At 36.6% G+C, this 14,318-nt stretch overlaps 1 protein-coding gene across 7 annotated transcripts in view; it reads right to left on the reverse strand.

Annotated features, from left to right (window-relative positions):
* Positions 1–4,018: 4,018 nt before the first annotated feature.
* The window catches only part of LMNTD1 (lamin tail domain containing 1), a 510,701-nt gene continuing 500,401 nt past the window's right edge, over positions 4,019–14,318 (reverse strand). For all 7 annotated transcript variants that reach the window (XM_059185811.1, XM_059185807.1, XM_059185810.1 and 4 more), the window contains 2 exons: positions 10,510–10,580; positions 4,019–5,918 (listed from right to left, as the gene is read on the reverse strand). Coding sequence is in view for 1 of the 7 variants with exons in the window: in XM_059185808.1 (XP_059041791.1) it covers positions 10,563–10,580 (18 nt within the window). In the remaining 6 variants the exon portion in view is untranslated. The remainder of the gene's footprint in view (positions 5,919–10,509; positions 10,581–14,318) is intronic.

Genomic DNA, 14,318 nt, shown 5'->3' on the forward strand with positions numbered 1-14,318 from the left:
GATTCCTGTCTCATATTTAGGTCCTTCATCCATTTGGAGTCTATTTTTGTGTATGGTATAAGGAAGTGGTACAGTTTCATTTTTCTGCATGTGGCTGTCCAATTTTCCCAACACCATTTGTTGAAGAGACTGTCTTTTTTCCAATGGGTATTTTTCCTGCTTTGTTGAAGATGACGATAGAGTTGAGGATCCATTTCTGGGTTCTCTATTCTGTTCCTTTAGTCCATGTGTCTTTTTTTGTTATTAACACATTTTTCAAAAGTCTTTTTAAATTAGAATTGTTTCCCCATCCTCCATGAAGTTTTTACCTGAAAATTCTGTAACATAGTTTTAAAATAATTCAAGCCAACTTTTCAATTTAGGTTCATAGCTCCAATCTTTCCCCTTAATAGAATACCTTCCTTAATTCCCGAGACAGTTTCTTAAAGATGACGATTTCCCAGTAGCATGTTTTCATGAAGAAGATTTGACAACATACCATTATTAACTTGGTAACATGAGTTAATTGTACAGATTGATATTGGCTTAACATTAAATTCCTGAGCGATGGGGAATCCATCACACAAATCATGGCTGCCTTCTTTAAGTATTTATTTGTATGCTTTGTTCTAACAGTAGATGATGGAAGTAAGGAGAATTTAAAGCAGCTTATCCTGACAGTAAAGACAGACTTACTCTGAAGCCAAAGCTAGATGAAATCAAACACTGCACTTGCTCAATGACTTTTAGGTTTTGTAACTATATGTGTGTAGCTAGAAATGTTCTGCTTCATTTTTTTTTTTCTCATTGAGAATTTTTTTATTTCAAAGTAAGTTTTTTTTTTTTTTTTTTTGTTTTTTTAAGATCTTATTTATTTGACAGAGATCACAAGTAAGCCGAGAGGCAGGCAGAGACAGAGAGAGGGGGAAACAGCCTCCCCCTGAGCAAAGAGCCTGATGCGGGGCTTGATCCCAGGACTCTGGGATCATGATCTGAGCCAGAGGCAGAGGCTTACTCCACTGAGCCACCCAGGCGCCCCTAAAGCAAGTCTTATAAAAAGTATGTCTGGAAAAGTTTTCTCAGAAAAAAAGAGGCCACCATACGATAGTGGAGCAAATTCTCTCTCCATCTCTCACTTTCTCATATACTGACAGATTCCAAAAGCAAATCCGGAATTACTATTTCCTTTCTATAATGTTCAAACACTTGGCCCCAGAACACAAAGCTCAGGATTGTCTCCATCTACCTTCCTAGTCTCATCTTATTTTTCCTTTCTTTCCATATTCTACACACGCCAGTATAAATGGTCATTTCTCAAAATTACCTGGTGCGTTCCGTTTACTTCCTGCATGTGCTGATTAACTTTGTTTCTCCATTTGCCTGAAGCATCTTCATTCTTCTCTTAAAATCAGCTCCATGGCACCTATCTGGAATTCTTCATTCTCTAAGAACTCACAGGATGTTGTGTTTAGCTTTACTGTAGTATGTCTTTGATTTGTTGTTATAAGCATGTTTCTCATTGGTATATGAACACCATAAAACCATGAATCATGTATTTTTAAATTCCAGTGCTTAGCATATAAAGGATGCTCAAAAAATATTTGGTGATTAAGAATGCATGACAAGGGGGCATCTGGGTGGCTCAGTGGGTTAAGCCACTGCCTTCAGCTCAGGTCATGATCCTAGGGTCCTGGGATCGAGTCCCACATTCGGCTCTCTGATCCACAGGGATACTTCTTCCTCCTCTCTCTCTGCCTGCCTCTCTACCTAATTGTGATCTCTCTCTGTCAAATAAATAAAATCTTAAAAAAATAAAGAAAAGAATGCATGACAAGGAAAAATAATCTTGGAAAATGCAAACTAGCCAGACAACTACCAGCCCTTCATGATATATCTCCAGTTAATCAACATAGATTTTAGTCATTTAAAGAGAGAAACATGGAGGGGACCTAGAAAGGTGGTGCCAAAAATTAAGAGGTAATTTACAATCTCTACAGCCCATTATTGTTTCAGGGCAATATTTCAAACAGATTTTCCTTTTTTAATTAAACTGACAATATACCCTAAGTAAAGATGAGGATGTCACAGTTTCTTGCCTGTTCTGTTGTGCTTCTTTGAAATATCAGGATTCAAATGGTTCAGGAGAAATACTTTATTTTCCAAGATTGGGGCAGACATTACCACTTGAGATTAAAAAGACAAGATCAAATTAAAAAGAAGTACATGTTTTCCTGGTGATTTACAAATAGTGCTGGTTTTTAAAAAAGGGCCACAAAATTCTTAGGCCTCCTATAGAAAAGTGATGTCTATGTCCCTTCCCCTGAAATATAGGCTCTATAACTTTTTGACTAATAGGACATGGCAGAATGATGCCATTTTCAGCAGTTTTATATTTTCTCATCCTGTGTTAAAATATGAACTATGGGCTGGTAGTTCCATGGCATTCAGTGTACTGAAATGGTCCTTAGCATAAGAAAAGTAAAATATTAGGAAAGTGAAACTCTAAAAATGAAACCAAATTTCTACTCATATCTAGTTTGTCTTGTAATGTATTCCAAATAGCATGTCTATGTCTTGAATATGTCTATATAGATATATTTCAAACAAGTATTTTTGCAAATATAAATGAGTGGTAACCATTTTTATTATCTAAGTGCAAAGTTATATTGTTGCTAAACATTTAAAACTTGCTCAGATGGTTAGATTCTAATGACTGCTCTACTTGGACTTGAGATAAACTGCCAAGAGTGGCAGGAGTTTACCTCCCAAAAGAACTCTAGCCTTGATACTGATCTGAAAATCTGGATTACTCTTCAAAGCTCATTGGCAATTAACCAAAAACACTTCATCATCAGAACAGTGTTTATCTTTTCACAATTTCTTTCATTATTTCCTGCCAAAATCATAAAATGTATGTGTGTGTTTGTGTGTGTGTGTGTGTGAGAGAGAGAGAGAGAGAGAGAGAGAGAGGCAGAAAGGGGAAGAGAGAGAGACAGCAAGAGGAGGGGATGGGGAGAATGTGCTGGGGTAGGGCTTAAAATTACGTTTGCCTATCTTGGAGGATATTTAGCAGTAGGTAGGGTTTTGGATTTCTTTTTCATTGTAATTCTTCTAGTTTATCCATCCGTAGATGAATCTGTTTCCCTAAATGGTGAATATTGTTTAGCAATGTTCATTATTCAAATGCTTTATGAAGTAATCCTCATAATTCCTATAAAGTAATTACAAACAGGGTGGTGCTGCTAACTTGCAGAAGGCAATAATGAAGTGGCAAATTTCTGGACCTAGATAAAGCTCACTGCTATGTAAGGCTGCTGAAGCCTACATGATCAATGTTGTCACTTTCACTCATAGAAACTTAGGAAAACAAAATGCTCCAAACTCACATTCTTTCCTTGCAATCCCTGAATAGGCTTGCCTGAGCATTTTGGCAGTTAATGATTTATACCAGCAAAGGTGGGTTTATCTTCCCCCATCGATACCATTCTAGAGAGAAACTGACAGTTCTTAAATAGGAAAATAGTTGGGGCATTGTGCTAGAACACTCTGTGGTGACTTAACTGACAAAGAATCTACTACAAATCCCAGCACTGAGCATTTATTTCTCTTTCTTGCAGGGGCAAAAGGTTATACTTTTATAGTACTGTATTTTTGACCACCCATAGAGGAAATGATCTTAAAGAAGAGCTCAGAGGAGATATTACATTGATGAAGTGTCAATGGATTAGGAGTATATATATAGATGAAATTCTTCTGAAACTACACAATCTTTAAGGAAAACTATTTGAGCTGAAACATGTTTTGCATTAGAAAATCTTTGTTCATATGAGGGAAATAATTGAAAACACCTGAAGCTTACATGCCACTTCCTTCATGTGTTTCTATCCAAGTCTTTGAGGAAAAGAGGTTGGAAGTCTAATATGGGTGAGATAGCTTATTGGCTATAGTTATCAGAGACCTTTTGGTTGTATGTTTATACTCCCAATGTAAACATGATAATCTCAAAGGGAGACAGCTGGAAGAAACTGTAAACCATGAATTAAGTTAACTTTTATTGTATACTCTCTGGTGCCCTTGTAGTCTCCTCATAATGCCATGACTACAGAGTTTCCATGGTAACCATGAAAAAGACAGCACAGCCTACACATTTAGCCAACATATGATTGATTCAAAGATCATATTTAATGGTTCAAAGTAGTATAAGGTATTATTGACAATTTTCCAAAAATGTTCAAGTCTATTCCTAATGTCCAAAGAATGAGAAACTATTGTGATTAGTGTGGCCTGGTAACAAGAAAATATTTATGTTGCATCACTACGCAGGGGTTAATGTGAACCCCTTTTGTATTATGTCTTTTCAGATACTTTACACAGGCATATGATGTTTACTTTTTGCCTTGGAAATAATAATAAAATACTTCATTAAAGGCATTTTAAAATCATTTTAACTATTTTTAAGTGGACAATTCAATAGCATTGAGTACATTTACAGTATTGTGCAATCATCATCACTATTTCTAGAACTTTTTCATCATCCCAAATATAGATTCTATACCCATTAAATAATAACTCCCCATTCCCTCCTTCCTCCAGTCCCTTGTAAATTATATTATATTTGCCACTTATATAAATTTGTGTATTCTGTGTACCTCAGATGAATGGAATCATAGAATATTTGTCCTTTTTGTCTGGCTTATTTAACTTAGCATTAACATTTTTAAGGTTTACCCATGTTGTAGCATATATTAGAATTTCATCTTTTAATGAATGAATAATATTGTTATATTATATATGCCACATTTAAATAATTCATTCATCTGTTGATGGACACTTGCATTGTTTCCACCTTTTGACTATTGGTAATAATGCTGCTATGAACATTGGTATCCCAGTATATGTTTGAGTCCCTTGGTATATGACTTTTAAAAAATGAAGCATTTTTAGATTTTGGTGTTTGGATGTAATAAAACAAAATTCAGTGTCACCATTGGATAGGTTTTGGGGTTATTTTGCTTTTCTCTATTTTTTTAAAACAGATACTGGGAAAATTCCTTACTTTTCTCGCTCTTCACATTACAGGACTGTATGTGTCCCATCTTTCTTCATATGCTATATAAATACACATAAATCAATGTAAGTTAAATTAAGTAGGTTTACATGATATAGATTGGATGCATTTCTCAGAGACTGAAGCAATCATGCCTTCTGACTATGCAGAGTCAACATTACAAATGAGCAAATTTCATTATTTTTCAAATTCTATTCTTGTGATGGGTATAGAATAAGATTGTTAAAGAATAATGAATAAGAATGGTTGAAAAACAAGTGCTCTACCAGATAATTTAGTTGAAACATTCTTGGCATTTTGCATCCATGGGATTTTGTACATAATACTGCAGCTAAAAGACACTATTTTTGATGAATTTGAGGTAAGTGTAGGCAATTTTAAGAACTCCCAACTAGTTACAACATGGAAACTTCAACTACTACTTCCAGTTATTAGAAAGCTCAATTAATCTATGTTTTAATGAGATAGAGCAGCTTGCAAGTGTAAAGAATCAGACAGACCACAGGTTCAGAATTCCTGAAACATGCTCTTGGAAAATTCTTCTGCTGAAATGGTGGAATAGTAGACTTAACAGCTGGGCAGGTTAGAACAGAAATTATTGGTGGGGGAACATCATGTGTATAAAGTGAAGACTGGGGTGGTTTTCCTTTTGACCTGTGTTTCTCTTCTTAACAGCCTAGAAAAAAAATGGTTTAACTTGACCACAAACTCTTATTTCCTTCTTTAAGAAATGGTTACTGCAAAGTCTGGAGGAATTATCTTTTCAAAAAGAAAGCATTTTCTTGCTTGCAGCTGGCTTCCTGTGCTTTGCAGAAGGCTGGCTGTGACATGTTGGGCATCCTTGTATTCTCTAGATTTGGATGTTATTGTCCTGAACAAAAAAATAAAAGGGCAATGCATGGTGAAATATAACACAGACTGTTAATATGCTGAAATCATTGTAGAATATAAAATTGAGATATTTAGAATTTTTCATTTATCTTAATCTTAAATTAAGAGTATAGTGGGAAAATAGCAGATCATGAACATGGGTGAAGGACAATAACAGGGAGGAAATTATTCTGTGATACCTCAGCCTTTGCCGAATGAAAGGACTATTCATTTTTTTCTCTTTTCTAAATCAACTCTGCAACACGTGTGCTTGTTTAGGTTACAGTTTTAATGATGATTTAGGATGTAGAGGGCTCTTTGATTGTTAAGCAAAATAGCTATTTCATTAGCTGGTCATGGATATCGTTCACTTCTATGAAGATCAAAATTGTTCTGAAGCAACTAGTCTAATGGCCCAGTTTGAAATGTTCATGATTGTGCTTGAACAGTACCTAACTATCTTTTCCATTAAATGTCTAAGATCTTCCCTGGATTTAAAATGTACCAGGTAATACACATAAAAACATAATAAAAAGAGGAATGTTTCCTTTCTCTTTGTGTGCAACTGCTTGAGTCTTTCTCAGGGATTTTAGCAGGAGACCTTAACAGTCTGAGATGTTTATGTTCTACGCTTCCTTTACAGAAATGGAACTGGAGACCTTTGCACAGGCATCTAGTTTTCTTTAAACTCTGGAACACCTTTAATCTCACATGGCAGAGAGTCTAGATTGCAGGTTTTTTTTTTTTTTTTTCTCCTCCCTTACAACCTAATTGTGACACTGTGAGGTTAGGCTGGGGAGAGAGTGAACACTGTGGCTGAAAAACTTTGAAGGAAGGATGTTGGGGGAAACAATATTCATAAAATTTCAACTGATGAATTTTGGAAACATAGCACTTTGAGGGCTGAGAGGAGAAATATATTAATAAATAAATGGCAGGAATATATAGCAAAATATAGATAAAAAAATTTGACACCAGAAAATTTAACCATTAGACTTTTCAAGCTTCTTCAGGAGTGTTTCATATCAAAGAGTATTAAATATTAGTCCCTCTTTCTGGGCTGTTAAGTACTGACTCATTGCTCACAAAAAGTGGCCCCAAGAGGAGAAATTGTTACGGAAGGTTCTTGTCAGTGTTGCAAAAAAGGATCCTTGGAGGACTAGAAGGACACCTCATGTTTGGGTTGTCCAGTTTGGGCCATTCAGAACCCTAAGTGATGTGTGAACACAGCTTAGTATATGAAAGGACTTTATCACCAGTACTCTGATAAGAATGCCTCTTAGGTATAAGCACTTTGACCAATTATGAATTTAGTATCTTATGTTTGGAGTTTTGGTGCTTTCTTCCCAGGTCCTAAGCAATCAGATACTCTTGAGGACAGTGCTGGTGATAGGTAACAAATTCTACTTCTGCCCCTCCTCTTTCTTCCCTCTCTATTCTCTATCCTAGATTCTTCCATGTCTCTTAGTAAGTCTGAGAGTTCCTAGGGCATGTGGCAGACACAGGAAAATTGCCTGGCCTTTCCAGAGTTCTTTAACTCTAACTCACAGAAATTTGTTTTTTTTTTTTTTTTTTTCTTTTGGTGGCTTCTGTGGCATCACCCACCTACACTGCCCGTTAGTCATACAGTAAAACTCCCACACAATCCTTGCAAAGTACTGAGCAAGAACATTTGAGAACTGTGACTCCAAGTAAAACTGCGTGGTTTTAATCAGTTGTAGCACAGAGATGTGATTAGCAGTCAAAGAGCCCTGAGAATGACTTTACTTTGCTGTTTGTACCAATAATTAGCACTCTGTTAAATTAGCAGTTTTGGAAATAAGACCTGCATCTTTTTGTTATATGGAGCAGTCGAGATTCTGATAGCCAACTCCTTTTTTTTGTGAATAAAAATGTCTCTTTTCTATTCCTACTTCTTAATATGTGTTATTTTTCCTTTGAGACGAGTAGGTAGGTAATAAGATAAAGATAACATAGGGAGGGGGGGGTGAGGGACAGAAGAAGAGAGAGAGACAGAATCCTAAGCAGTCTCTGTGCTAGGGGCACAGAGTCTGACATGGGGCTCAACCTCCCAACCCTGAGATCATGACCTGAGCTGAAATCATGAGTCAGACACTTTACCAACTGAGCCACCCAGGCACGCCAAGACAAAGACAATCTTAATGCTGGCTTGCGAGGATTCTAGTCTTAGCTCTGTCACTTACTATCTAAGTGACTTTAGGCAAATCACTGACTCTCTCTGAGCTAAAGTGTTTTCAATTATACAAGGGAGATAATATCAGCCTTACCTACTTCATAGGCTTAAACAAGATAATGTGAAAACCATGAAATGCTATATGAGTGTATAGCATTATAAATCACCAAGGAAAGGTCATGAATATAAAAGAGAACTAAAAGATGACTTAGTTTCTGAACAATTTTCCATGAGTAGACATGCTAGACTCAGAGCTGACTACCATATAAAAGTTATTCACTGACAGATAAAATTTATTTTTAATTTTTTAAATTTTTAAAAGATTTTATTTATTTATTTGACAGACAGAGATCACAAGTAGGCAGAGAGACAGGCATAGAGAGACGAGAGAAGAGGAAGCAGGCTCCCTGCTGAGCAGAGAGCCCGATGTAGGGCTCGATGTAGGGCTCGATCCCAGGACCCTGGGATTATGACCTGAGCCGAAGGCAGAGGCTTTAACCCACTGAGCCACCCAGGTGCCCCTGACAGATAAAATTTTGTTCCCAATAAAGTCTTCAGAAATATTCTGAGGCCACATTGATGGTCAACCCTAAATATACCACGAGATGGGGGTGGAGGCTCTGAGAAGATAGAAGTAAGGCATCTTAAGGCATCTGGAACTTTTCAAAACAGGGAAACAGGGTGGGTTAAAAAAAAAAAAATCAAACCTACCAAAGAATCTCCCACAGAGAGGAATCAATGAACAAATTTGTGACCATGGAAGTTAAGCAAAATTATAATCAAAGAAGACAAACAAAAGCTAAAGCTAAAAAGCTTTGCCAAAATTATGTTATTCAATATCCAATGAGAGGATTCAAAGCATTTTTTTCCCAACCAAACCCAACAACAAAAAATTCCCTGTTTTTATATATAATAACATGTCCCCTTTCCCGGTTACAGAAATGAAAGGTAATTGAATTGCAGAAGTGCTGGCTGCCAGTGTCTGGGGTCGTTTGCAGATGCCCTTCTTTGCAGTTCGACTACACTCGGCTTGCTCATGGTTATCCTACCGGGAGGAAATGCGTCCCAGTGAAGGTAGACCTCTGAGAGCAGCGATTACATCGGTGGGACTACAGCTGGATTCTCCAGTTCTTTACAGTTGAAACACCTTAGATTTCATTTTGGCTCTGTGGTTGATTATGAGGTAAATTTTGGTTAACTTGTCTCTACAGACTTCAGTTTCTTTTGCTGTAAAATGATGTGGTTGAATAAAATCTCTTTACATTCCCAATGTCCTATAGGAAATGTTTAAGAAAGCTTCTCAGAAGAACAGGGAGTCTGTGGCCATCACATTTTTACAAAGTTGGAAGCTCAAGGGTAATGATATGACAAATATAGAGAGTGGACTTTAACAGTAGGTGACATTCAGAAAAGTAGAAGATGAGGATTAGGGAAAATCTAGGGAGGGACAAACCAAAAGAAATTGGGACAAACGGGAAATCTAAGAAAACTTCAAGGTTGGTACACAGAGGTAAGGGGCACCATGAAAGGCCAACAGTGTGTCTGGAGTGGTAAAATTAAGTCATTTGTGCCAGTGGAGTCTAGCACATTAACAAGTTAGGGATCAGGTGGCTATAGCTTTATTCTTAAACCAAGGAATAAACCTAAAGCCTACTCAGGAAAAAGAGTAAGAAAACATGTAAATAGATCAGTTACGGACTAGGGCAACAAAGGATGTAAACTAGAGAAGGATAATAAACAAAAGGAATCCTTGACCAAAAAAATCACTGTGTCATCAGCTCTTCAGGGAATAGTGTGAACAGAACCACTAATGAAACGGAAAGCCATTGAGATCTTCCTCAGTTACTTAGATGTTAATACCATGAAGCAGATGAAGTAATGTAGGAAGTGACTGGTTAAATGATGCGGGTCATTTATCAACTGAGTAACAGAGGTCAGATTTCCTAATTCTCCCTTTCATTGCTATGTAAGAGATACACAATGACAGAGCATCTGCAGTCTCTTTAACTGGAATAAATTCTGTTAAACTGTTAATAATGTGTTGCTCATAAAAACTAAAATGTATTGGTATAGTTGCAGAATTGTTTTTGGGCATTTGAATCAGTTAGACTCTGGAGTCTAATTGCTCTTACTTATCCACCAAAAGGATAGCATGAGGATATAGGGCAAAAAGTAAAGATGTGGTATTTCTTTCTTTCCCATTCTTGGACAGTTTATCATACAACAAGGGAAGCAAATGATGGATCCAAAAGCAACATAAATATTTAACAGAAAATTAATGACTAAAGAACATATGAGAACAATCTATGTACTGATGACTCTGAAAGATGTATGTGGAAATTATTTTAGTCTACTTATTTTTCAGCAGAGAAGGCAAATTTGCAATACTGTTGCTTACCTTTAAAAAAGTTGAGTTGAGGTGATTGTCTACTTGCTTTTGTAACTCAGATGTCATATTTTTCTTGGTCCCTGTGAAGTCCCCCCAAAGAAGAGAGATTGAGAATCCAATATTCCAAGCATTGAGTTTTTCACAATAAAACAAATCCTGAGATAGGTTCTGAACAAAATAACTTTCTTTCATTTGAAGGAGATGTCTAAGGTTTAAGGACATTTATTTAATGGTAGCTTTAAACAAAGGGTTTAAAAACCACTTGAGACAAACCATAAGTGACTCTTAATCTCAAAAAACAAACCGAGGGTTGCTGGGGGGAGGGGGTTTGGGAGAAGGGGGTGGGATTATGGACATTGGGGAGGGTATGTGCTTTCGTGAGTGCTGTGAAGTGTGTAAACCTGGTGATTCACAGACCTGTACCCCTGGGGATAAAAATATATGTTTATAAAAAATAAAAAAATTAATTTAGAAAAAAACCACTTGATAAGTAATATTTGTCTATTAAGTTCAACTTTTCAGTGCATAATTTCTAAAAGAAACCTTATATTTCAAGACATAATTAACCAAAACTTTGAGAAAAGAAATAACTATCTGAAATATACATATTTAAAAACCGAGGCTGCAGGGTAATTTTACCAGTCTTTAAAATCCCTTAACTTCTCTATTTTCTACACTTACAGCTGCCATAAGGATGAAGCAGTTAGTGAAGGGAGGCATCACGAAAGATGCGTGAGATGGTGTGTGGACTTCTAGAAGCAGATGCTTAGCCTGCCAGTTTAGTCACCTTCACCCTGGTGATGAATGAGGTGACAGATATGGTGGCCTCCCTCACTCCTGCATGCTTAGGCAGGGATTGAAAGTCACTTTATTTAAATATAACTTCTACACAGAAAACTAGAGTATCAAATTGAAATAGTGCTCAGTCAAATAATGTGAAATACAAGTGACTTCTAGCCCAGAAATGAGATGGGGTTTTCTCTCTTTTAAAATAAAAGATAAGAAGGCACAATAATATTCTAGATGTAGACAATACCAAGCTCCTCTGGAAAAAACAACTACAGGAAAAGCAACTCAGTCATACCTAACCCTTTCTGTTTCTCTGAAAGCGCAGAAGAATTATCAAGTTACAGTCCCAGTATTTGATTACAAAGAAATAATATCCAGAGGCTGGATGTGAAGATGTGATCTGAAAGAAAGATGAACGAAATTGCAGGGTGTTTCTGGTTTAAACACACTGATTCTCTTTGTCACTAATAGGTTTCTGAATCCAATGAGTCAGCGTGATATTTGGCTCATCACAGTGTAAACTTTCTGAATAGTAAGTTATGGACCTGGAGTATAAATAGGCTTCTAAGATATTTTCCATACTAGAGACAGTGGCTCAGATATAATAAGAATCCAGCTCATCACTTCTCATCTTCTGGTACAATGTGTTGTCATGAAGCAAACCTTGCAACTGTTTTCTGAATGCCCTTCCAAACTCAGTAGCCTGAGGACGGAGGCCTTTGCCTTGCACCCTGGAAGCTTGTTCTTCAGGAAGCAAAGTACTGTGTTTCATTTAAAAATATATATATATTTATTTATTTATCTGAGAGAGAGAGGGTAGAGGGAGAGAGAGAGAGAATCTCAAGCAGATTCCCTGCTGAGTATAGAGCCCCACGGGGGTCTCCACCCAAGATCATGACCCTTGCCAAAACCAAGAGTCAGGTGCTTAACAGACTGAGCCAGTCAGGTGCCCCCCAAATACTGTATTTTAGAGCTAAAAACACTTATATGATAATAAGAAAGTTCCCACCCATAATTTCTTGAAATTTAATGACAGAATTGTCAATAGCAGTGGTGTTTGTTTCCATTTTGTTGGGTGATGGCAATTTCTTTTCTTTTCTTTCTTTTTTTTTTTTTAAGATTTTATTTATTTATTTGACAGAGAGAGATCACAAGTAGACAGAGAGGCAAGCAGAGAGAGAGAGAGAGAGAGAGAGAGAGAGGGAAACAGGCTCCCTGCTGAGCAGAGAGCCCAATGCGGGACTCGATCCCAGGACCCTGAGATCATGACCTGAGCAGTGGCTTAACACACTGAGCCACCCAGGTGCCCCATCAATGGTGATTTAAACCTGATGCATTCAGCCCTGGTAACTTTAATCTTAGAATACTCTGACTTCCTGAAATAATATTGCTTACTTGTGTGAAGAAATGGTTTACTAATGACATATATTTCCACAAATGACATTATAATTGTTCTTAAGTAAATGCAAATTAAAATACTTCTGTTTTGTAATGTTGGATTGTTTTGAAACAAGAGATCTAGTCATGAAATTACTCAATTATTCTGTTATTAGGGCTAATATCTTGGAATTCTTTGTATGATCATTAAAAAACTTTCATTTCACCTATAAGAACAGATATATAAATGGTTTTAATTATCTATTTTATAGAAAAAAGTCTTGTAGGAATATGGTGATGTTACAATTTAAATTTTCTGAAAGCAAGCAACAGTAGAGAAATATCATTATCCTAGAATACATAATGTAATTTTCCTTTATAAAAAAGTTCCTGATATTTTGGTGCTATTATTTTGATAAGAAAAAATGGACAGAAACTCTTGACAGTTTTCAGTGTTCCTTCAACTATTTTCTACTCAGTCTGATTACAAGAGGTTCAAATAATTGCCCTTTTCTATTCTAAAAGATTCTAAAGGATAGTCAGATTCTCCCCTAAATATTGGTTCATACAATTTCTTTTTGTTTAAATTTTTTTTCTTTTCAGTGTAACAGTATTCATTGTTTTTGCACCACACCCAGTGCTCCATGCAATACGTGCCCTCTCTAATACTCACCACCTGATTCCCCCAACCTCCCACCCCCTGCCCTTTCAAAACCCTCAGATTGTTTTTCAGAGTCCATAGTCTCTCATGGTTCACCTCCCCTTCCAATTACCCTCAACTCCCTTCTCCTCTCCATCTCCCCTTGTCCTCCATGCTATTTGTTATGCTCCACAAATAAGTGAAACCATATGATAATTGACTCTCTCTGCTTGACTTATTTCACTCAGCATAATCTCTTCCAGTCCCGTCCATGTTGCTACAAAAGTTGGGTATTTGTCCTTTCTGATGGAGGCATAATACTCCATAGTGTATATGGACCACATCTTCCTTATCCATTCGTCCGTTGAAGGGCATCTTGGTTCTTTCCACAGTTTGGCGACCGTGGCCATTGCTGCTATAAACATTGGGGTACAGATGGCCCTTCTTTTCACGACATCTGTATCCTTGGGGTAAATACCCAGGAGTGCAATTGCAGGGTCATAGGGAAGCTCTATTTTTAATTTCTTGAGGAATCTCCACACTGTTCTCCAAAGTGGCTGCACCAACTTGCATTCCCACAAACAGTGTAAGAGGGTTCCCCTTTCTCCACATCCTCTCCAACACATGTTTTTTCTTGTCTTGCTAATTTTGGCCATTCTAACTGGTGTAAGGTGATATCTTGATGTGGTTTTAATTTGAATCTCCCTGATGGTTAGTGAAGATGAACATTTTTTCATGTGTGGTTCATAAAATTTCTAATTATATTATTGATTAGTACTGTCATCTGTCATACACACACACACACATACATACATATGTACATATAAGTAAGGTAAAAATCAGAGAGATGTGACATTCAACTTTCCAAGTTTATAATCTGATAAATGTAAATACTGCAACACAGGTATAAACATCAATAAAGAGAACAAAGTACTTACATGGAGGATACTTAATGACAATTTATTTCAAACTTATATATATATATATATATTTTAAAAGATTTATTTATTTA

This window comes from Mustela lutreola, chromosome 8, assembly GCF_030435805.1.
Source record: "Mustela lutreola isolate mMusLut2 chromosome 8, mMusLut2.pri, whole genome shotgun sequence".
NCBI lineage: Eukaryota > Metazoa > Chordata > Mammalia > Carnivora > Mustelidae > Mustela > Mustela lutreola.